This window comes from Natator depressus, chromosome 22, assembly GCF_965152275.1.
Source record: "Natator depressus isolate rNatDep1 chromosome 22, rNatDep2.hap1, whole genome shotgun sequence".
Classification (NCBI taxonomy): domain Eukaryota; kingdom Metazoa; phylum Chordata; order Testudines; family Cheloniidae; genus Natator; species Natator depressus.
In genome coordinates, this window is record NC_134255.1 from 15,882,039 (window position 1) to 15,907,668 (window position 25,630).

The window sequence follows — 25,630 nt, forward strand, 5'->3', positions numbered from 1 at the left end:
TTCTCATGTAATATTTACTGCAAGTGGCCTGCCTTCAATAGAAGAGACTGAGGGATCCCCCACATCCCACTCACCAGGCACTTAGGCCTTTCACTTGACAGATAAGTCAACACGGCTCAAGCCCCTTCTCTTCAAGAAGAAGAAGAAGAAGAAAGAAAGAAGGAAGGGGATTTGAACCCCAAGCTCCCACGTGCTGGGCAGCTTGCCAAGCCACTAGACTAGCCAGGCCTGCCTGTCTTGCCTTTGTCCCAATGAATATGTCACGGAACGCGGCCCTCCCGCAACAGAAAAGACCGAGAGACCCCCCCACATGGGAAAACCTCCGAGCCCAGCACTTAGGCCATTCGCCTGAGAGGCAGGAGATGAAAGTTCAAATCCCTTCTCAGCAAGAAGAAAGGGGTTTTGAACCCGCAGCCTCCCCCACGCTGGGCGCACACCACACCCCCCAGACTACAGCGGGCTGCTGGGGGGACTGCTGGCCCCATGAATATGTCATGGAAAAGTGGAAGAGCTTCAGCAGAAAAAGAAAGGCACAGGGGCCCACGTGCCCCAGGAGAATCCCTCTTAGTCCAGAAGCTGGATATTCACTTGAGACCAGGGAGATGGCTGTATGTTTAAGTCCTTCCTCAGCAAGCTGGGGGAGGAGTTGAACCAGCATCACCCACGCACTGGGTAAGTGCCCAAACCACTGGACTACAGAGGGATTCATGTCGCAAGGCTGGCCCGTTACCACTTCATGGAAGTGGCACAGGCCCGACAAGCTACAACGAGCAAGCCTCCTCAGGCGGTCCTTTACTTCAGTATTGGGGCTCACGCTTGAGAGACTGCAGAGCCCTCTTCAACTCCCCGGCGCCCATCAGGCGGGGAGAAGGAAATCGACCCAGCGTCTTCCCCTCCCAGGTACCGCCCTCTGCTTGCCAGCCACGGCCAGGAACCCCTCAGGTGACTTAGCGTGAGCTGGTTAGGGACCATTTAGCGTGAGCTGGTTAGGGACCGGCCCAACGCCCCACAAAACAGCCCAGGGGACGGAGGCAGAGGCCCCCTCGTGTAACTTTTAACCTCGTGGTTCGGGGCCTCGCCGGTGAGGGAGGTTGGTGGGGGGGAGAGTGCTTCAGGTTCAGCTGGGAAAAGAGACGGTTCAGGTTGGATCTGAGAGAGGGCTAGCCAGTCATGACTGGGGTGGGGAATGGGAATCGGGACGTGTTATTTACCCCTTCACGCAACGCAAGAACAGGGGTCACCCGCTGAAATGAGCAGGCAGCAGCTTTAACCCAAACCAAAGGCAGTACTTGGCCCCGCAAGGCACGCTCATCCTGTGGAAGTGGTTGCCGGTGGAGGTGGGGTGGGCCAAAACTGTAAGTGGGTTCGAAAAGAAAGACTGAAAAAGTTCGTGGCGAATGGGTCCATCCGTGGCTATTAGCCAAGACGGTCAGGGACGCCGCCCCGTGGTCCGGGCGTCCTTCGCCCGCTGACGGCCAGCTGCTGGGAGGGGGGGCCGACGGGACGGATCGCTTGAGAGTTGCCCTCTTCTGTTCACTGTCTTTGAAGCAGCCGGCGTTGGCCGCTGTCGGAAAGCAGGACAGTGGGCTAGCGGGGCCATGGGTCTGATGCATTATGGCCATTCACCTTCTAACTCGCCCCTCTGCCGGACGAGCACAAGGGATTTGCGAAGGGCTCACCTGCCGCCCGGGTGAGTGCCCTAATCATTGGGTGCTGGGCTAGAGTGACGGGAGCACCCTCACTTGAAGCTGTTACACTTTAATTGACGGGCCCTTCGCCCAGTTACAGGCTGCGGCTCCCTCTCTGATTCCGTGGTTAGGCTTCAGAGAGGGGCTAAGAGGCTGGCTCGTTCAAATCCCCCTTCTCCCTGCTGGGAAGGTTGTGGGGGGCTTTGACGAGCGCTGCCCTACAGGCTGTCTGTGTTCTGTGGTTCCGTAGCTCCAGTGGTGGGGGTCTCGTGATCCCTTCCTCTTGCCCGTGAAGCTGTTCAACTTCAATGAAATATTATTTGGGCCAACCAATTCAGCAGCTTCCTATGTAGTCCAGTGGCTACGCTACTGGTCTGGCTTGAGGCCGCTGTGGGTTGCAATCCTCCCTTTGTCTGTTGCAAAAACCCTTGAGAAAATGTGGTCCCGGATTGAATCCGTGGCATCCCTCGCTCTTTTGGCTCGTAGAAGGTGTTCCACGTTAATTAACTATTGTTCAGGCAAAGCGCCCGGCACCACTCCTCCCGTGGTCCAGCGGTTGGGCCTCGTGTGTGGCGTGTGGGGGCTGTGGGTTCAATTCCCCAGGTCTGCTGATGGTAAAAAGGGCTGGAGATGAGCGCCTACCACAGGCCTGGTAGGTCTTTGGGTACTGCCAGAGGGGGGCGACTTCTCTCTTGCCTGTGGAAGCTGTTCCATTTTAATTAAATGGTATTTGGGCCTCAGGCAGACCCAGTTCTCTCTGTAGGCTGATGGCTAGACTGTGCGCCTTGGGTGGGGGAAGCTGTGAGTTCAAATCTCCCCTGGCGCGTAGGCGGCCGTCTTTCTGGGGGTGCCTCCCTTCTTGCCTGTCAAAGCTGTTCCACTTGACTTAAATGGTATTTGGGACTCTTTTTGCCACAACGCCCTCCGTAGGCTGATGGTCACACTGGGTGCCTGGGGTGCGTGAGATGTGGGTTCGAATCTCCCCTGGGGTGGGTGGGTGTGTGTGTGTGTGTCCCCCGGGACCTTTCTCTATTAGCGAGGGGGTTGCCCGCTTTCTTCTTGCCCGTTGAAGCTGTTCCACTTTAGTTAAATGCGCTCTGGGCCGGCCTCACGGCTACCCTCACTCTCTAGTCCAGTGGTTAGGATACTCGCCTGGGTTGGGGGAGATCCTGGTTCAAATCCCCCAGCTGCCCGTTCAGCAGGGATTTGCACAGGGATTTCCTGCCTCCTAGGCGACCGTCCTTTAGGTGGGCCATCCTTGTCCGCAGCCCCTCTCTTTCTCAAGAGGCCATTGTCTTCTTGGGATGGAGAGGGGATTCGGACAGGATCGCTCGCCAGTGACTCTCCCCAGGAGGTGGCGGCCCCCAGTTCACACCCCTCAAAAGAGCAGGGGAGTGCCCTGGGGTCTGCCACAACCTGGGCGTGTATCCTGATCAGGGTGGACAAGAGTGAGAGGGGGGTTTTACTGTAGAGCAGCATTTCCTCTTTAATTAAAAGAGCAAGAGGCCCTGTGCCGGGCCTCTTGCTGAGCTAGGAGGGGCCTCCTCTCACCCGCCAGAGGCCCTCCTGTCCCGCCGAGCGGGGATGCGAACCAGGGTCTCCTGCAATCCAAGCGAGCGCCCTAACCCCCGTACCATAGAGGGACTTGAGAGCTTAGCTCGCCCCGGTTAATATATAGTTAAAGTGGAAGGCTTGAGCGGTAAGAGATTGGGGCGCCCCCTCCCGTCTCAAACGGCACCCAGGGGAGTTGAACCGGGAGCACGCACACGGCAGGCAAGCACCTTAACCCCCGTACCATAGAGGGCTTGGAGAGCTTCCTTTGCCCCGGTTAATACAGAGTGAAAGCGGAACACTTCAGGAGTAAGAGATGACACTGCTACTCCCTTCCTGGGGAAGGGCTTTGAACAAATACGTCTTCACGTCTTGGGTAAGTACCCAAGCCACAGGACTACAGTGGGAGATACACTTAGCTGCTGGCCCAATTCTAATTTTATATTTACTGAATGTTTCCTATCTTCAACAGAAAGGACTGAGGAAGACCCCACATCCCCCTACCTCCTAGCCGGGCACTTAGGCCATTCACTTGAGAGGTAGGAGATCAATCAAGAGGGAGCATAAAGGGGTTCTGAAGTGGCACCTGCCCTCTTTTAGGAGAAAGGATCCAAACCACTGGACCACAGGGGTCTCACAGGGTGGTTGTGGCCAAGGGACTATTTAATCATTTAATGACAGTAGCCCACCTTCCATGGGAAATACTGAGGGAGCCAGCACCTTGCAATATCTCCTAGCTCAGCATTTAGGCCATTCACTTGAGGTAAGAGAGCAAGGTTGAAACCCGTTCTCAGCCAGCATAAAGGCAGATGTGAACCTGAAACCGCTACATTCAGGGTGTGCACCCAAAGCAGAAGACTACACAGCGCTGCGGATTTGTCACACTCACACATTAAAGAGGATACGACTCTCTAGGAGGTAGCTACATTTCTGCCCATTGCTGCCTTTATAAATTAGGCCCGTTACTTTCAATGAATGGCATGGACAGACCTGACTAGCCAAAGCGTTAATGAAGAACCCAGCCGTAGCTGAGTCAAGTCGCCCTTGCTCAGTATCACTGGCATGATTAGACGGTAGCTAACTGCAGCTTTTTCAGAGGTGGCAGCCTGTGTCTCACTGGTATCTTCACTGTGCTGCAGTATGAGCAAGCAGCTCTGGAGAACGTGGGCTACGGTTCGTTTGCTAAGAACAAAACAAGTGAGAAACTGCTACCAACAGTGGCCTCTTTGAGGTGGCACCTGAAAGGTGCAAATTATCAGCTCACATGGAATCATGCAACAAGATCAGTATGTTCAACTGCCCCCTGTAATCCCCGGATGGGTGAGAGACAGCACGGGTCGTCTCGTCCCTACCCTGGAGGTGGTGCTGCCTGCTCCAGAAGCCGCCCTGCCCTTTGCGCAGCGGGGTGGTGAGAGTGCCCGTGCGACGAGGAGATGCGACTGCCGCAGGGAAGATTTGCTGTGCTCCCATGCATGCAGCTGTGACAGGGACGAGTGCAGCAGCAGAGTATCGAACTCAGCAGCGACTCTTCCGGGGGGCACAGAAATGTTTCAACTATCTGCATATTACTGAGACTATGTGAATATAGTTTGAAGGGGTGCAGCATTAGACATTCAATAGCCCATCGTTAGATGTAGCGTTTACATTGATAGCACATGGCTATACTTTGTTATTCACATGATATATTCATACAAAACATTCCACAGCCCTTCTACAAAGAGTCATTACTGTTATATGAAGCGTTCACATGGATTGCTACTGAAATTACATGTGTACCATGTGTGGTTTAGGCTTCTGTCTCTGGCCAAGCAGACAACATCAAAAATAGGTTTTATAATTAGGGGATGGGGATCTTGTCATCTGCATAACTTAGTAAAAATAACAGACAGAAAAAATGTCTCAAATCAATCTATTCTACAAATAATGACAAATATTTTGATGTACTGCATGGTACAAACAAGCTCTTACTGTTGTGTGACTACAGACTTTTGCTTTAACCAAAGGCAAAAAAGTACAGGAACACGCATAAAACTGGTCACCTGGGGCTAAATGTTTCCCACTTTCCAAAACAGTACGATTTGTATTTAAAAAATGCCTGCCAATTTTGGTCAAAATTAAACTATGCATCTGAATTACGGCCCTTTTTGTGATTTTATGATTTTTTCAAATTTGATGCCCAGTCCCATTTAAACATTGTATGATCTAGAAAAACTGCGCCACTTCCAGAATCTACCGCCACCTCAGTGATGACCTCAACAAATGTGCTTAACGTGGTAGCCGTGAAATTCTTCTATCTGATAAGTTACCCCTTACTGCTCGAAATGGGTGCGGGCTGGTAGACTACATGTCAGGAGCCAGAGTTTTACCGCACACCACTCTCTCTGGGTAGTGGATGAAGCAGCAACAGCTAGTGTCAAAGAGTTACTCTCCTTTGCTTTTGGAGGCCAAGCTGCATTAACTTGCTACATTTATTTTATAGATACTGAGCAGGGTGAAGTTACTTTCCCATTGGTCAGGCCTCCAGGAAGTGCTTTCATAAAGCTAAACTTATTAGACATCGGTATAAAAAGGGTTAAATCCAAATAACAGTTTGAAACCTGATTTACTGTTGCTTTTCCAGGAAAAGGTCTACTGTACAGGAGTAAACATAAGGCTATTTAATTTTTGCAAGGGCCGCTGCTCTCCTCTCAGTGTTCTGGAACAAGGCTCGGATTAAACTCTTTACCTCAGTGGGGGAGAATTCGGCTGCAAGGGGCCCTTTGCCATCCGCCCATCTGGAAGAGAGGAAAAGGCAATCGTCGTTTTACTGAGCTATACAACTACAGGTTAATACCAATATATATTTCTACAAAAGCCCTTCTGACCCCTTTAATGAAATCAATCCAGTTCTCTGGATCTTGCTCCCCATAACCAGTCCTACACTCCTGAATATTTCAACTATGCTTAGTTTACAAGAACAGTTCTAGCCTGCATAACTTCCTCTCACCCCAGTGATATGAAGTTTGGGTATTGTTACAACTAATTCTAGGGCAAAGAACCACCGCCGGTTCCAACAGCTTCAAATGTATCTGATTACCGACCCGCTAACCACGTGTCCACTATTAAAACGGTCATATTTATAAAGCAACTGATCTAACAGCAGGACCTGCTCCTAGGGATTTTCACTATAGACAGGGCTCTCTCTACTTTGCATCTAGCTCAGAATAAACTTACAGCCTGCTCTGCCTGTATTTACTGGGTCCAACAAAGTCAGCATCTCTTGGGACTGCAAGACCTGGGGTGGAACCAGAGCATTCAGAAATATCTCCAGTTGTTCTGACAGCAGCTGTAAGTAGCTCACAGTACAGGCTGTGGCAGAGCTCTTTGATACAAGGGAGAAGCTGATTTTCCTCTTTGCTCTCCACACTCTTTGGGCCTCAAAGTGAAGGCTGCCGAAGACAGTAGGCAATCCACACCCCTCAAAGGTGCTTGTAGCACAACTGTGGATCGGGACTGTCTGGTTCCAGACATCTACTGCCAGTTAGTGTTGCACTCAGAGATATTTGGGCCCAACCCTCATGTTAAATTCATGCGAGTCTCCCATGCCAGTCTAAAGGAGCAAGCCACAGCATTTTAAGGTTCAAACTGGCCACACAGGAAAGCCTGACTCTTTGGTACAATTGCAGTAAACAGCAAGTAGGCACAGATAACATCAAAAGTGATGGGCAGAGTGCCAAGGTGGCTGCAATGAGATACACAAGGCAGGCCTAAGGTTACGCTGATTTATGAGAGAATAGAGAGAAACATATTGGTCAGGTTTTACACTTTTCTTTGGGCATTGGGCAGCATTTTGTGGATAGTCACTTTCACTCCTCCCCTGCACAGTCCATCATTTTCCCATTTGGGCTGGTCTTTCGCAAAGAAACAGGGAATATGCATAAAAATCACAAAAAAGAAAAAGGGGGGACTATAGGCAGGTGCAATATCCAAAACTAACTCGATTTCAAGCAGACAGCGTTCCTTGAATTGAGAACACTGCAAGTTTGATGGCATTATCCATCAACTCCATACACTGTGAAAAAATTCCTGTGGGTATTAGAAGAAAGGAGACATCTACCGATCTACTATTTCTTGGAGATTGGCCTGCAGGATAATCATCAGCTCTCTGAACATCATCCATTTCTGCACATAGACTGGAACTTCCTCTTGGTATTTCTTATTTTTGTTCTCTTCCAGTAATGGAGTGAACACCAGAGGTCCTTCTTCCAGCATGATCCTGCACAGGGAGTGCAATCTGTCGGCATCCTCGGCAGAGATATCCTGGAATCGCACAAACGGGGAGCACTGTTCAAAGGAACCATTAAGCATTTTCTGGTGCTTAGAGCAGAAAGTGACATGAAAAGACCAGAAAGCTTTGTGAAGATAAATCAGTTTTCTGAACCATACTTAACATACCACATGAGACACTAGGTTTCTTCAGCTTCCTATCTGCCCCTCTTCCTAGGCCAAGAGAACTTATTTATGAATGTGCACATTTCAACAAGTTCTTGGCATCCGCTCAGCACAATATCTGTGTCTGCTTCAAAGAGCACATATGTCTTAACGGAATGCAGAACATCTTACTGAGAAGCAAGGAACATGATTATAAAGGCTTGAACACTTTATAGGGAAATCGCTCAGACTATGCCAGCCTAATAAATATAAGCTTTACATTTATTAGCAGACACAGCCATAGCAATCTTCCTGTAAAGAAGCTCATACAAAGAAGAGATGCATTATCGGTCTAATTCTCTGCAGGTATACTTGTGTACAGATCACAATTGGATCAGATGGATAAACACATTTCAGTCATTTGGTATGAAATGGTATTTCCTTTAAACAATTTAATATGCTCATTTTACTACTTGTCCCAGCATAATCTGCCAATCGCTTAACAGACATAGAATAGGGAAATACAAGAGAGAAAGAGGTAGAAACAACCAGATTATTTAAACAGAGCAAAATCTGGGATTGAGATCATCCACTCATTTCAGTATATGGTGCCTAGATAGGATGAAGACAGATTAATGTATGGCCCCCGACCACTGCAGCAGGGAGCTGAGGCTCTCAGGGCTTCCAGGCTCCCTGCCACTGAGCAGGACTACCAGGTCAGCTGGCTCCCCAGCCTGCATGAGTTGGGCAGCCTGGAGAGCCAGCTGGCCTGGGAGTTTGGAAGCCCTGGGGCCCCTGGAGCCAGCAGACCCTAGGATTCATATCAGATTAACAGTTGCTATTCAGTAGCGGGCAACAGTGAAACGGACATGATTTATGTCCATTTCACTGAGCAGCTGCTGGAGGTCCCAGAAGTATATTTCATTTTGGAATCCTTGTGTTTTTGATGTTTCTGAAACAAAAATTTTCAGTTTCCCTGGTTTGCAGGAAATTTCAAAATGACTAAAGGTGCTCTAAGCAATACTCAGATAAACCACCTCTGAAACTTTGCAAACACATGACAAACTCCATCATCCTACTACACTTTGCTAAGTCCTAGGGTGCACCACCCACTCAATTCAACACTAAAAGGTGAAATCCAGCTACTCCACTACAGTGAGTAGGAGCTTTTCCATTGGCTTCAATGGTGCCAGGATTTCACCCTGTTTGTGTGCGTGGTCTCAGTTGGTTCTGGGTGATGGAAGCTTGAAGTATTTCTTTTGCACTGGATCCTAGATATCAGTGAAAGTCAAGAGTGGCCCTGAAAGCTGGTTCTTGAAAGCTCATCTGTAACGTAAACAAGTGCCTTATTTAGAACTACATTTGATCCTTGGTATGTAGAGCACATACAATCACCCCTTACCTCTAGGGCAGTGATTCTATTAATGATCTCACTAAGTGCTGTGTTCAGTAAGGTCCCCATGGCCTTGCAGTAGATGTTGACCGGAAGCACATCTTGCCATACTTTGCCAAGTCTCTTTAGCTGGTGCAGTACCTGGAAGATAACAACTCCATCTTATCCAGAATCATAAACACAGATAGACGCTAAAGATGATAAGGTAATTACACAGTTATAAACTAGCTTTCAAAAGCAGGAGACGGCAATAAGGTATCATATTAAGAAAAAAACTAGTATTTTTAAGCTTGGATCTAGAAGTGGTTCCCCGCGCAAAAAAAGCTCTTTTCCCTGAAAAATTTCAAACAACATGAAAATTTTACCAAAATCTTCTAATTTTTTGAGAAAGCAATTCAAATAAAAAAAAACCTTTCATGTTGAGTTGAAGTGAATGGAATCAAAACGAACATTTTTCAGCTTTTACAAAAGGGAAAGAAAGCAGGGAGAAGAAAAAACCCGTATCAAAAAAAGAAAAAAAAACGTTGTTTCAATTCCACTGTATTTGAACGCCAAGCATTATATCTGCGCTAAGAATTCCTACTGCTACTAAAAGGGGAAAACCACACAGACACATTACACTTGGGTCTGTACAGCCCTTTGGCTGGCATCACTCACCTGCCTTGCTGCTTTGTTTGCTGCAGAATAGTTTTCCTCATTGTCCATATTGGAAAAATTCCTTGCACTTGACAATCTCTCCAGGAGCTCTCCTTTCTGCACACGCATCTGGGCCAGAAAACACTCCATCCCTGGAGGAGCAAATGAGAGGAGGAAGAAGTCATTTATTCCACAGCCTCAGATGATGTCCGCATTAAATCTGATTTGCCTATTCCGAGACATTCAGCACTGGAATCATAAACCTGCCATAAAATTAGGATCAATTTTTACAAGACTAATACATTCGCCTTTTCCAGTTTCACAGAACAGCCAGATGGTACCATTCTGCCAGGCATACATTGTCCATCACACAGCCAGGGAAGATGAAATTGCACCCGTAACCCACCCACCCACAGTATGTGAGATCTCACACAATTCTGATTCCTACAATGCAAGATAAAATAAACAACTTGAAAATCTGAGCAGAAGCATTAACTATGGATTGCCTGCTTTTGTCAGATCAATACATTGAAAGTTTTTTCTGCATTTTGTTTCTTTGGCTTCTTACAACAATCTAGCAAATGTTCAGAACAGAGGACAGCAGGTTCCAGAGTGTCCATGTGAGCTTGGTGTCTGATTGTACAAAAAAATCATTCCTGGAACTGTGCATCATTATACAGAAAGGGACAATCAAAGGCTATCTTGCCAACTTGTGAAGTGGCAGAGGGCTCTACCAGACAGAGCAGCCTACTCATCAAATGCAGGGGGTATAATATGTAATCTCAGAACAAGGATTCATACCACCAGTAGCCAAAGAAGAAGGCTGCTCTAATCAAGCGAGGGCAGAACAGGAGACCACCCTTTGGTGTTACCGGAATGGCCACAGACCAAATGTTAGGATTCTGCACTCTGGGAATTCCTCTGTTATACCTCAAATGCTACCTGGAAGTTGGCAAAGACATACTCTGGCACAGCAACTTCCTTGCTGACAGCATCAGGGAACTGAAAATGTAAACCTGGGTATGCAAACTCCCACTGAAATCAATAGGACTAACAAATTACATTGGATATTGATGTAGAATAAACCATGTTATGACCAATATTACTCTGTGTAATATTAATCATACTCAGCACTTCTGTAGCACCTTTCTTCTAATGCTCTATAAAGCTTAATTAAGCCTCAGAGCTAGCCCCCATCTCCCGTTGAGGCACTACCCCATTACACAGATAACAAAAATGAGGGACAAAGAAGTTAAGTGACTTGCTGAGGGTCACACAGTGCCAGGATTTCTAATTCCTAGTCCACTTCTTTTACCACCAAGTCACATTTAAATTATAAATCACTCAATTACAAATACTGGGATGAGATGCTAGTCAGTATGTTTCAGTTTCAAAGGTAAAATTACCAAGTCTCCTAAAGCCAGGTACCAGATCTACGAAAGTAGCTGCTCCATCATACAGGATGTTGGTAAGGCGATATCGGAACTGATGCCCCAGGGTCAGCAAGTGGTGGGCAATGTACATACAGTTGTTGTGATGAATGGCAGCCAGCTGGGGTAGTTTCTGAAGGTTCTCTCTACCCAAGGAAGGAGGAGGAAGAGAAGGGAAGAAATAAAGAGACTTTTTTAAAATCAGATCTGGGCCTCTAAAAATAAAATAAATATCCTGATATTGTTCTATACTTCAGAAATGCTCAAGAGGTCAGACACTCAATAGGCAAGAGGCTACCTCCACTCTTAGATCAATGCTGATGCTAACTAATCAAAAGCAACATGCATCATGGGGGACAGTTAGCGAGAATAAAAGCATGTGGCCTCTTGACTCTCACACACCATGGAAATTACATGTTGAGAGGGTAGCACAACATCATTTCCTTTGTAGGCCTGGTCTCGGCATAGCTACGATGTTCAGGGGGGTGAGGGTGAAAAGTCCACACCCCTGAGCGGCGTAGTTAAGTTGCCCTCAGTCCTTATGTCGACAGCACTAGTTTGAATTCTTCCGTCACCCTAGCTACCGCCTCTCAAGGAGGTGGATTACCCATGCCGACAGGAGAACCCCTCCCATCAGGCAGACAGCGTCCACACTGAAGCACTGCAGCGACACAGATCTGCTGTAGTGTTTTCAGTGTAGTCATGCCCACACTCTAGCCATGTCTAGATTCAAATGATCATTAATGTGAAGACTTAGAAGCAGGAAAGCCATTTGATGATAGCAAGAAGGTGAAATCAAGGGAGGCGACAAGAAACTCTCACCAGTGTCAAAAGGAGAGGAAAGCACTGGGTTGTGGCAGGGCCACCAGAGCTAAGGGTCCCCAAATCCAGTTGTAGCCTTGGATTTTAACCCTTTCCTACCACTGCTTTTCCCCAAGGAAAAGACACCAGCAGATGGGGGCAGGGAAACACATCCTGAAACAGTCTTACAAGCCACACTTGGGTTGAAAGGCTATGGGCAGCGTCCATAGCAAGGCTTGGAATGAAGTTTCCAACCCAACTGTAACATGAGCTGCACACAAACCACTTCCATGTAGGGGTTAGCCTAAAGAATTGTTGCTTAAATTGTGCTAACAGATACCAATCCACCAGTCCACAAAGAAGCACTCGACTAAGCTACCTTCGGCCATGTCTGGTGACAGCTGACAAAAGCTGTTCTACCAGGCTTGATAATGCTTTAGCGGTAGCTAGCACTGACTGTGCTCCAGCATACACAGGGTCCAGAAGGGATATAAATAGTTTATTCACATTAGTGAAACACACAAAAAACAGTTTCCCTTTGTTGTAAGATTGCAGACAGTCAAAGATTCTCCAGTGGCCCTATTAATGAAAAGCCCTATATAAAAGCTATGTATTATTATTATATGAGGGGGTTTTAAAAGAGATGGAGTGCTGTTTTTCCCAAAGGAGAAGGGAGTATCCGTCCACCAAACCAACGATCACCCAGGACAAGAACAGGACTATTATACATTAGGAGTATTATACATAAATAGCTTGGCTCCTCCCCCGCAAAGCAGGCCCCTGTGTAACACTCACTCACTTACTTGTGGTAAATTGGCACGACGTCATAGAACAAATGGAAGATATTTCGCACCGAGTAAAAGAGCTGTATACAACTGCAAGGCAAACAAAGTTCATGTTAACAGTCTTCCAGTTTTCAGAGTAGCAGCCGTGTTAGTCTGTATTCGCAAAAAGAAAAGGAGGACTTGTGGCACCTTAGCGAACCAATCGGTTAGTCTCTAAGGTGCCACAAGTACTCCTTTTCTTTTTGCAAATCTTCCAGTTGGAACTAATGCATGCAGCAAGCAGCGCATTCTTAATCCAGTGCTGAAAGGAGAAAGAATTCAATGGCTGTGTTTTGGACCCTGACATCAAACATAACCAGCAGAGACTAAGGGATGATTTTCAGAAGTGCCTAAGTAACTTAGCAGCACAAGTTTCCACTGGAAGGCAATTGGGCGTCGTGCTCCAGGTGTAATTCCCAGCTTGGAGAGACACATCTGGGCTGGCGCTGATCAAGCTAGCATGCTAAAAATAGCAGTGCAGCCACAGCTGCACAGATGACAGGATGGGCTAGCTGTTCCCATATGAAACTCTGGGTACGTGCTCGGGCGGCTTGCCTGTCCCACTGTGGCTACCCTGCTCTTTTTAGCGCACTAACTCGATCAGAACTCAAGCCAGACTGCCTCCTTGTACTGGAAATCACACTCTGAGCGCCAGTGTAGACACACCCAGAGACACTTCCGAAAATCGCACCTGAGGCTGCAAAGAGGAGATGACTGAGATGCTTGGTCAAGGCAGATATGGTAAACCCCTGGCCCTCACTAGCTCTGCCTTTCCACTTGGAGACCTAGCTGCATATTTAATATGAAGAGCAGTCACCAAAAACTTTGGGGCTCCAGCCTCATTCACCATGGTGTCCTGCTGCACCTGCAGTGCCTCTGCATTCATGTGCTAAGGTCCAATGAATGCCACTCTCTCCACAATGCGCATTGCAAAGGGCACAAACACTGCTGAAAGCATTGCTCATTCTGGAACTGCAGACAGCCATTTGCCACGTGTTTTCTTCCTCAAGGGTAGGGGGAAAAGAACCTCCACTAACATTTCCTACAGGAAGAGGATAATAATCACAGCCTAGGGAATAGCGAGGGGCACACATTTTTGAGAATAGCAACTATTATTACTATCAAATATTTGTGTTACGGTCGCGAACAGGAGCCCCCCTTCATGGACCAATGTGCTAGGCAGTGTGTAATCTACCCCAGAGCACAGGCTTTTAAAGATCTGTTCTGAAAGCAAATACAGTCTGTAAGCCACAGGCAGTATCCTGGAAATCTTACCAAGGCTTCTCCCAAGCTCTCTGGTAAGCCTGTCACATTGAGGCTGAGCAGCTGGCATTGCTTGCACTCCTGAGAGTTTTGCAATGCTACCCAAGGAAGACCTACAAGATAGAGGCCAGCTCCAGAACCAAAGACCGCATGTCAGGAATGAGACCTCTGAAATCCATCTTTAACCAGGGAGACAGCATTTCCCCTCCGAACACACACACACACACACACACACACACACACACACACACACACACACACACACACACACACACACACACACACACACACACACACACACACACACACACACACACACCCCCCCCCTGAAAAATTAACACTCTGCTGCAGAATGGTGGGCACTCTGTATGCAATCCTCCCTCCCCAACCAGAGCCACAGTCTCCAGTTATCAAGCCAGACAAATACAGCCTTGGACACTTGGCTCCTCGAAATCCCTGCCAAACGCACAACTCAGGTTCTTTGCTTTCACTCGGGTGATGATGTGGTAGGAAAACAGGCAGCTTACCCTCACCGACAACGACACTCTAACACCTTGTCTTGGCTGGGAAAAAAGTCCTTTTCACCAATTGTCAGCTAACAAATGGTAAGATTTTAGCATGGACAAGGCACCGGTTTTTATCCTGATCTGCTAACATGATTGAAAACCACGAACTGCATTGTCCACACTAGCATTTTACCATGTTAGCTAAATAAAGCCCATCTCAACACACCCTAAGAGGCCATCACCACTAGATGTTGTGCCACCAGGGCACTGCAAGGAAGGCTGCATGGCAGCTGTTCCTGTTTGCTGGATTAATCCGGGGATTCAGTCTCCAACTGGCAAATATGCAGCTTTCATTAACAATTTCACCTTGATTATGTTTACGTGAATTACATTTTCTGTCCTTTCTAGTATTGGTGCCTGTAATCAGGTGTCCTGATACCAAGAGCGTCCCTTGGGCTCTACTCACCAATTCAGAATTCTTACCACTGATCTGTGCTGGTTGTAGCCTCCAACAGGGTCTGATAAGCCAACTCCATCAATTTCTCCACAGATACACTGATGTGGCAGGTAGGCAGAGAGAATGTGTGCTGGCTGAGTTTGGTCTCATTCTCCAAATTTATCAGCTTGTTGTGCAGCATTTTGGAGGCTTTTTGCATTTTTAAATTATCACCTGCCCCAGGGTCAGGCAGTTTTGGTATCGCTACCGAGGAATCAGGTGTGATCTAAGGAGGAAACAAGAGGCACACATCACAACTTAGTTCCCAGAGAACGGAGACAGCATAAGGCAGTTTAACAGTGAATTACACAGACCCTATGTGCAAAAAGAACAGGAGTACTTGTGGCATCTTAGAGACTAACACGCACACTAGGCTGTGAATTCCACGGGACTCCACGGGAGCTAGTCTAAGGGGCTCACAAATGTATATGGCATGATAACAGCTGAATGTGTGATGCACAGTAGGCAACTATCTCATTCTTAAGCACCATCTAAAGGATCTTTTCTCTTTACATTTCTATTAGCTGTCATGATCCTCAGAAAACCAGCTATCTCGTTCTGAGGAAGGCTTCATTCCATTATTTAAAAAATCATATTCAGCTTGTTAGTTAGAATATCAGTCCTATAGAAAATGCACTTGAGGGCTACCCAAAGCTTTAAGGAGCAACCATTTTCTGCAGAGTTCACACAAATAACAAAAACAAACCAATCCTCTATAAAAACCAGACTCAGTGTTTTTAAGCTGTTCCCCTTCAACAGCTAGATGGTTTCTTAGAAATACGCATTGTAAATTGTGATCTCTAGCACCTTTACAGTGTTGTGTATTTCTGAGGTCATCAACTTTCTGGCTGCCACGATCACATCCTGGCATTTTTTGTTAGCGAAGTGGGAATTGACATTGCGGGCGTATTTCAGTAAGTCCGTGGATTCTCCTTTTAAAAACCCCATGTTCTTCAAGCTTTTTTCAAATTCCTCCGTGGAGTTAATCACCTGAGAAGAGAGTTAAACACAAACCATTTCCACACTCTTATGGATTGTGAGTTGTAATAACCAAGAGGCAGGATCAAAAGCAGCTAGACATTCTCCAGACATTCTTCAACAGAAGGCACAGAGTGGGTGCAAAGGAAGTACAAGGGTAGGAAATGCTCTAGGTTACAGCTTTGGATCTGGTTCCAGTCAGTAATGACCCCAAACTGTGACCACCTGACAGCCCTGCGGTGGCCCTGTTTCAGTTGAACATGTGTCCAGAACAAAAATAGTACGGTGGACACCAACTGTCCGCCCTGTGCTGGCAATCTCAACCACAGTGCCAAGGAGTGAATGAAACTGAAAAGAGAGGGGCTCCCTGCAGAGAAGCGGCATGGGAGAAGCTTTGCTGCTACCTGCGCTGCTGGGGAAAAGACTCCAGGCTCCAGACGTCAGTCTGGCACCTTTCACCAGCACTAGGGCCCAGCACCGCAAAGGTATTTAGGTGCCTAACTCCCGTTGATTTCTACAGGAGTTAGGCACTAAATACCATTTGTGAACTGGGACTAAGTTCTATTTTATTTATTTAGGTTTAAAATAATAAAGACCCTTGCCCAGGGCTTTAAGAGCTGTAACACAATTAATCATACAGTAAACACAATTCAATTAAATTTCAGCAGCACTGAAATAACTTCCACAGGAACTTGGCTTGTCAGCCAGCTACCAATCTTCCTCATCATCTAGGAAGAATGCCCTCAGCAGCATGCCCTGCAAATCAACAGATCTGGTCAACTTTGGACGATGGAGGGAGTAAGTCCCAACCCTCACTGCCACCCTCTCTTCTTTATAACGAGAGTGTTTGTGGTGATTGCAGCTTGTTTAGCAAAAGCAAGAGGTCTTAAGCTAGTTCGAGCTGCTGTTCAGACTCAGTGCTGCTATCTTTAACTGCATCTGATTGATTTTTATGCTAGGATACAGAAGAGAGCAAAATACGTAGTAAAAAACATTGCACCATTATTGGCACTGCAGGAATATGAGACACTGCTTAAGGCAGAGACTGACTTTGAAAGTTCCTATTGTAGCAGAGGATAAAGATCAGAGACAATTCCAGTTATTGCAGAATCTGCCTTTCCAGGCTTTACGTTGCATGGATTTTAAATGTTTTGAGTCCTACCTCGACGTACTGCTCTAGTTTGCTGCTGTTTGCTGGAATTGAGTACACCAGACATTCCTGAATGAGGCAGCCAGATACCTCCTCCCAAACCATGTCACCCAGCATCTCTGCCAATACCACTTTGGAGTCCTTGTCATTTTCCCCACACTCATCGAGAGACACATCTGGATTCAAAAGAAAGAACATAAATGGGTTTTTAAATATGGTCCAGGGGGCAGACCTCTCGACCCCTTCCACACCCCACTGAGAGCTCAGAACAGGAACTGTCAATGGTTCCATTTCATCTGATGTTCTCTGGTCTCGGGCCACATACAGGAATTCCCTGCCTCCTGAGTCACTAACAGATTTTTAATGTAGACTGAACCTGTGTTCCCAGGGAGTTTGTTCAGTGCCTGGAATGTGCCTCATTCACTCTTTGTGAAGAGATCCTCCACCATGACTAGTCCTCTATAGAATTTTGCGTAGATTGTATCATGCATTTCAAGCTTTTTTCCTCAAGTTCCCCAGAGCTTCTCACAAAGCAATGATCTAGTAATACTGGTCATCTGAGAACAACTCTTTCTACAGAGAAATAAAGCATTTCTTAGATCCTCTACAAGCTAAGTACTCTTTGTTCTTCATTTTCATGGTATTGGTTTCTCCTGAATGCTCAGAGTCACTGCAGATGCTGTCACTCAAACCCCACTTTCTCATTTCAATGCTGCTGGCTGTTTCCTCAAAGAGACCAGGAAATTAAACTAGTCTTCAAGAAGTGACTCCTCGCTCAGGAATTCCCATCTTCTGGTAGTATCAATGCCCTCCCCATACCCCACACACTTCTCACGAAAAGAGGAGGTAAGACGGTCTGCAAAGCCACCAGGAGGAAGCACAACAGAGCTGGATAGATGAAAGGGTCCCAAAGGAGAGGGAACCAAGCGCAGTTTTGCAGTGTTCAAAGCTGCCCAAGCATTGCAAAGCCTCACTGAGCTACAACAGAACATCCCAGGCACTGCCACAGTAGTATTAGAGGGAGCAGTGGCGCCCTGGCGGAAACCAGTGCTGTTTTCCTGCTAACCGTTCCAAGTGGCCTCCACAACAGCTAGACGAGCCAGCTGTGGAGAGCAGCATCGCACACTAATTTCAGGGGACGAACTACCTACTCAACAAGTGCGTGTGAAGAACTTCAAGCACCAGCGAGATCTTGCCAAAAACCTCTATTGGGGATGGATGCTCCAGATTAGGCTCCGCAGACTCAAAGTGCAAGACGACTGTGTCAGGCTGCTTCTCCAGCAGGGGCCGAAGGGAGGGATAAGAAATCAGTGGCTTGAGGATGTACTTCAGCAGTAATTGGCCTGACAAAGGGAGAGAAAGATAATCTTCAGCATCCATATGCAGTCAAGTAGGCTCTTTGCTCCAGTAGTGCCTAAGAGGGACTAGCTATGACCAGCACCTCGGTTTTAGGATTGCTCAAATTCAGGACGAGGAACATTCCCCTGGGGTAGCTGTAAAATCAGGAGTGTTCTTGAGGCAGAGTGTTTGGTTTAAGCATGTTTTATTCATATAAATATACCTGGGGACTCAGACATAGAGCCTATGATTTTATAAATCAAATGATAAACTAATTACAAAACCAGCCATGTGAAACTGTATGCTGGCAACTGGCAGAGCTCGCTAATTACTTTACTACAACCTGCGATTATAATCACCTGCAACAGCCTGGCTCTGTGCCAGGGAGGGGACTACAACCAGAAAACAGTTTTCAACATGAGCCCATCGAGCCTCAAAACCACAGATCAAAATGAAGTAATAAAACAACTTGACAGGGAGGGATAAATAATTCAGGGCAGTTGCACATTAATAGGAGTCATGGGAAGAGGAAAGTGTAACAAGGGAAGGGTTGAATTATCTGACCAAGGGCTAGGCCATTAACAAAATGCCTCCCGCTTCCCACATTCTGTTCCTTATTTTGCACTGACAACGGAACCCAGTCCCACGCTGGCAGATTCTTGAAACAAATTCACTATTTAACAGCAGGTCTCTCTACAGCTCATTTTAATGGGACACAAAGGCCTGTCTTACCAAAAAGTTTAAGCCTGGTGTGCAGTTCTCCAAGGACAGCAAATGCCTGGAGCACAGAAGCAACAGGTGGTCCAGCGATCTGATCTTCCTTCAATGGCATAGTGCATAAATGCAACTCCGTCTGCATCACCGTCTCTGCACTGCTGATTTCTAAGAGAGAGCATAACCATCTCCATTACAATGCGAACTGGGCTAGAGAGGAGCTGACAGTCTACACGACTTCTTGGATGGGCGCTAAAACAAAACATTAAGCTCTCCTTTCTTTACCTCATTTCCCTGACCATAAGTCAGGGAAATCTCAAGAGTGGCTGGGATCCAGTGTCCCGCTCCTGGTCCCCATATAATGATCAGCCCTTGCCGGCCTTGGGAGTTGGCACTGGAATCGTTATTTCCTGAATAGCAGCATATTGCAAACTGCTTGTGTTGGTCTTTTACACAGGTCTTGATGCAATTTCCCCATTTCAATTTCTGTGCAAATTTAAGATGTAAAGAACATTTTGGCCATAATGACTTTTCCTCCTCCAATATAAACTCAACTGAGGCATGAGCTTGATTTTTTAAATGAGGAATTTCTGTGGTACAGAGGGTACTGAGATACATACATTTGGGCACTGGCTATGTGTCAGTTGCTTACCCTCTTCCTAACTATCTAAAGCAGCTTGGCAAAATTCTGCTCACCTGAAGTCAAATATCATTAGTGTGTTCATAATCGTCATGGTAAGAGTGGGTGAGTCTATTTTAACGCCTGGACTGGTAAGTTTTCATGATGAATTTGTAAGGCTGAGCTAAAGCAATCTGGATTTCCTGACGTGCTCAAGGAGCTACAGTTATATACAAAAAAATGAAACTGAAGTCACCTGAAAGATCTAACTGAAGTGGGTCTCCTAGGATGAGAACTTCCTCAGAAAACCGAATTGGAAAAATCCTTGTGCATCAGACATGCTGCACCCACACAGCTTGCTCTGAACAGAGACGCTAACATGTGGATATGGACGGGGTATTCTTACATGGCACAGAGGAATCTGTAACACCCCACAGGTGTTAAAGAATCAGTATCACTTCAGACATAGTTTCAATTACCAGCAGTTTTCCATTTCAATTACCTGTGCAACAATCTGGCAAACTAAGCCCAATTTCTACCACAAATAGGTCAGAAGAAACTCATCCTTTCTATTTTATTCCTCACCATAACTACACTTTTTCATTCAAAACAGCACTTTGTTATTCCTTCATTGCCTCCTCACCCTGGGACTAGAGCGGGCTCCAAGGAACAGGAGAACGGGGGTGTAACCTGCCAAACGAGTCTATGCTGGGCGAGCATGTTCATCTTGACGAAAGGTTTCAGAAGCCTCACCCAGCTAATGGGACAAGTCAGTTTCTCAATAACGCACAACCTGATACTGTCCAAGCTCATTTCCTCAGGAGCAGATGAGCAGCACATAAAATATGGGGAAATCCTACAACCTCTCAGGTTTTGCATCATGGCTGAGAAAGGAGCTAGAGGCGGAGAACTCTCTGGGCTTCTCTGTATCACTCACTAGGAAATACTGCTGTATGCGCCAGAAGAAACAATTCAAGTAAATTTTAAGAGCCACTGAATGTATCAAGCTGCCTGTGATAGCTCCAAACCACCCCCATATGGTGTGAAATTCAAAGAGCACTGCCTCCAGTCAATCCTTCTCACTTAGGAATATGCCACTGGCAGGAAGGGCTAGCTGAATCCATCCTAGCTCACCTATGTTAACTAACTTCCTAGCTCTGAAGAGGTTTTCAAACCAGGATCATTTCTGTCACTGAACCAAACTAAGATGTTCAGCACCTTTTGATGGAGGCAGCTTCCACAAAACCATTTGCCGCCACTCTTCTCCCAGGTGATAGAGCATGTTCTGTGTCTGCACCGTCAGCTCCGTCCCTAGTGCTTTCAGAACCTTCAGCTCAAAGCCTTTGCGGGATTCTAGCATTTTCAGACTACTTCGTGCCTAGCAATAAGAGGACGACAGTTATGCACAGAGCATGGGCACCAGGCAAATTGATCCAATGGCATGCAAGTGCTAACATAAGGGAATCACGGGATATTTATTGATGATATTCATAAGAGATATAATTACATATACTTGAGAAGCTTGTTACTACCTTTTCCAGATGGCGAGCTGCTGCAACATACTTCTTTTCCAGTAATGCAGTGCTATAGTCTTTAATAGCTGTATCAAACTGAAAGAGTTAAATATAAGTTAAATAAAACAAATACAAGGTACTACACTCAGGAAGGAATAATCAGTTGCACAAATACAAAATGGGATGTTACTGCCAAGGAAGGAGTACTGTGGAAGGGGAGTACTGTGGGGGTTATAGTGGATCAGAAACGAAATATGAGTCAACAGTGTAACACTGTTGCAAATAAAAAGTGAACATTATTCTGGGATGTATTAGCAGGAGTGTTGTAAGCAAGACACGAAAAGTAATTCTTCCACTCTACTCAGCCCTGATAAGGCCTCAACTGGAGTACTGTGTCCAGTTCAGGACACTACACTTTAGGAAAGATGTGGACAATTTGGAGAAAAACAAACAAACAAAAAAAATCATTAAAGGTCAATAAACCATGATCAATGAGAAAAGATTGAAAAAAAAACACCCCTGGATTTGGTTAGTCTGGAGAAGAGAAGGCTGAGGAGGGACAGGACAAGAAGCAATGGGCTTAAATTGCAGCAAGGGAGATTTAGGTTAGGCATTAGGAAAAAGTTCCTAACTGTAAAGGTAGTTAAGCACTGGAACAAATTACCTAGGAAGATTGTTAAATCTGTCACTGGAGCTTTTTAAGAACAGTTTGGACATATCTGAGATGGTCTAGATAATACTTGGTCCCGCCTCCGTGCAGGGAACTGGATGAGATGACCTACTGAAGTCCCCTCCAGTCCTACATTGCTATGATTTTATAATCACACACAAATAAGTTTCAGCTCTAAGATTACAGAGCACTTTCTAAAATCATGACATGAATAGAGATAGAAGAGTCATGATTATTTATTCACTCTGGAGATCTAGGAAGATGTCAGTGAAAAAAAATACAGAAACACTTAGCAATCTGAAGCCATTTCCCCAGCCTCCTTCCTCACCTCTTGTAGCTGTTTCAGCACACTCAGAACCAACGAGTCTCGCTCCAGCTGCTGCTTCAATTCAGTAAATTCTGCAACGGCCACATTCAGGTCTTGCTGGACCTAGAACAGCAACACAGACCTCAAGCCTTCAGCAGTTCATTTACAGTAACCAAAGGCGATGAGAGCCATTTCTATTTCAAAAGTAACACCGACATGGCAACACCAGCATGCTGCCTGACACGTACGTACCCCCCAAAGTTACAGCCAACACCTAAGGTTATTCTAACTGAAAGAAATTAGAAGGGAAAAGCTTCTATCTCCCCATTGTATTTACCTAGTGCATTTGACAGCACTTCGTATGTATTCGGTTTCTCTGTAGGATCAGCCTGTTTTAGCCTTACTAGAAAGACCCTTTTAAATAGCAGAGAGAAGAAAAACTCGTAAAAAAATTTTAAAAGCATTATTGTACGGGAATTTTTGAAAAAAAGTAAACCATGGCAATATCAGATTGCAGATCTTTTAAAAAAAAATTAGTCAAGTCAAAAGATTTTGGAGTCACTTTAACAGTTCTGAATGCATCCGATGAAGTGAGCTGTAGTTCCCGAAAGCTTATGCTCAAATAAGTTAGTCTCTAAGGTGCCACAAGTACTCCTTTTCTTTTTGCGGATACAGACTAACATGGCTGCTACTCTGAAACCTTTAATAGTTCTCTACTTTTAAATTAGATAAATGTCAATTTGAATTTAGCCAAACATACAGTTTAACTATACATTTTAAAAGTTTCCGTAGGCATGCAAGATCAATAGATATGTTTCCCTTTTTTTATAAAAAGATCCCCAAACTGTTAAATAAACAAACAAACAAACAAACAAGCTCCTGCATTGTTTGTACCTTAAATACTGCAGCACTAGGAAGCTGAAGCTGAAATTGACTACAGACAAGTGTAACTGATGTCATTGATTGTTACTGTATACCTTAAGAAACATAAATTAAATACACAGCAACAAATAAACAGAGACAACTAAAGTGGATGTTTAAGATTCTTTCACTTTTAACATAGCATAATTAGTATCAGATGTAAAAGTTATTTTCACATTGTATGATTTTTGAGTTGATCATGCTCCTTTGCGAAAAAAAAATCCAGATTTATATCCCACCTGCATTAGAGCCTCTCTAACTTACATTTCAAAGCCAGAGTGGCAAAGCAGAGGACAGCGAAGAGAATTAGTCCAGGGGTATAGAAAGGACGACACACACAAAAAATATAAGCAGGTCAATTGCCACGGGAAGCTGGGGAAGGACAGACTTGCAATCAATATACAGAAAATCTGAGCTCAATTCCCAGCTCCGCACAGAATCTTCCTGTGACCGTGGCCAAGTAATTCCACCTATTCGTGCCTCAGTTTCCCCATCAGCAAAATAAGAATGATTCCTCCCTATCTCAATGCGGGAAGGCTTAGAGGATAAATACATTAATATACATGAGGGGCTCTGAAACTACTGTGATGAGCACCACGGAAAACCATTCAGCAACATAATTAATGAATAAGCTACAGCTCGCCCTTTATTTATATCCCAGGTCTGACACATCATAAATTGGTATGTTTCAGTCAAAGGCACCCTTTATAAGAGGCGGAGATTCATCCTGGAATCCTTAGCCAAGATGTTTCTTTCCCCCTCCCCTGCCTTCCTGTGCAGCATGCTCACGGCTGCACATCAGTGGAGTTGTATTGCTTTGATGAAAGCTGCTAGATACAGATAAAGCGAAACTGCTGCTGTGTCACCTCATTTTCGATCCTGGATTTCAGAAGGTCGATGTTGCTGGACAGACTGTCCACTTGTGACACCAAGTCCTCAGCGCTCTGCATGCTCGGGAGGAACTCGTTATACTTCTTGTTAATCATGTTGCAGACTTCGCCCTAGGTAGAAGGGATGGACTCAGGATCAGAAAAACAAACACCCATAGGGTTGCCAACTCTGACTGAAGCTATTCTGGGAGATATTTTTTTCCAACATGATGTAATGTAATTTTCTTAAAATATCCTATTAAAAGCTCCCAGATTTCTTTCAATAGTCACCAGGAGATTGATGCCGATTCTGGGAGGCTCCAATCCTGGAGGGTTGGCAACCCTAAACACCCACAGAGAGAACCCCCAAAGCTGTGACCACAGGGCCAAAGCCTCCCACCCCCATCGCAGCCCTCTCTGCAACCCTACACTGTTGAGATGGGCAGAATGATTTCGCAGTTAGCGGGACAAAGGCAAGTAGGTCAAAGGGAACGTCTCACAGGCCAAGGTGGGAGCAGCACAGATCCCCCATCACTACAGCCTGCAAACATTGGCAGGAAAAGCACCCCACCATCCAGATCCTCATGCACCGCCCCTCAGCGTTACCCACCCCCTAATGCCTGGTGCTCCAGTGTCACCACCACCATACTCACACCCTGTCCCTTCCCTTCTCTGGACCCCCCCGACAGCCTTTCTATCCCTCCTTAATTTACTCCCCAACTCCCCCCTCCCACGATCCCACAATCATCCCCTACCCCCAGCACTCCCTCTCCCCCTGGAGTCCCCTTCTCTCCTCCCCCCTTCCCAGCACCCCTACTCTGCCCCTATCAACACACACATACACACTGGGGTCCCCCCCATACTCCAGTCCCCAGATTGCTCCTGCCCCCCCGGGTCCCCCCACACCCAGCCCCCCTGGATCCCCCCTCTGCCCTCCGGGTCCCCCCACGCCCAGCCCCCCTGGATCCCCCCTCTGCCCTCCGGGTCCCCCCACGCCCAGCCCCCCTGGATCCTCCCTCTGCCCCCCCGGGTCCCCCCACGCCCAGCCCCCCTGGATCCTCCCTCTGCCCCCGGGTCCCCCCACACCCAGCCCCCCCGCCCCACCTTCAGCTCCTCCACCCGGCGGGAGAGCCGGGCGATCCGAGTGCCCAGATCCTCCTTCTCCAGCCGGCTCGAGTGCGCCAGCACCGCAGCCACCAGCGAGGGGGACGGGGCGGCCATGGGGACCCAGCGCCCGGTCACAGACCCCCTGCCACCTCCGCATCAGCGGCCCGCCAGCGCGCGGCACCACGGGAAAACGAGTCCGCCCGCCCCCTACTCCGGGACTCCAATACCCATGAACGTCTCGGAAGCGGCCCGGGCGGGACTACAACTCCCAGAGTGCACCACGCAGAGCGGGCCTACGAGCTCCGGCGTGGGACACACCAATTCAGAACGTTTCGCTCTTTCCCCCCCATTCTATTGGTCCGCAGCCGCCGAGCGAGGGAACGAGCCCCCCCGTCTGATTGGGCCGCTGCCGCGGGGCGGGGAATATAAACCGGGAGACCCGAGC

General features: G+C 46.8%; 1 protein-coding gene across 1 annotated transcript; it reads right to left on the reverse strand.

Moving 5' to 3' along the window:
• Positions 1–1,039: 1,039 nt before the first annotated feature.
• Positions 1,040–25,393, reverse strand: ZW10 (zw10 kinetochore protein). The gene is made up of 16 exons (XM_074936651.1): positions 25,183–25,393; positions 24,076–24,210; positions 22,310–22,411; positions 21,330–21,407; positions 21,016–21,175; positions 19,197–19,346; positions 18,278–18,469; positions 17,139–17,302; positions 15,806–15,988; positions 14,986–15,224; positions 12,713–12,784; positions 11,085–11,254; positions 9,700–9,830; positions 9,052–9,183; positions 7,336–7,538; positions 1,040–6,013 (listed from the first exon to the last, which is right to left on the reverse strand). The coding sequence occupies exons 1-16, from the start codon at positions 25,297–25,299 to the stop codon at positions 5,893–5,895; spliced, it is 2,349 nt and encodes a 782-aa protein (XP_074792752.1). The 5' UTR covers positions 25,300–25,393; the 3' UTR covers positions 1,040–5,892.
• Between the last annotated feature and the right edge of the window lie 237 nt (positions 25,394–25,630).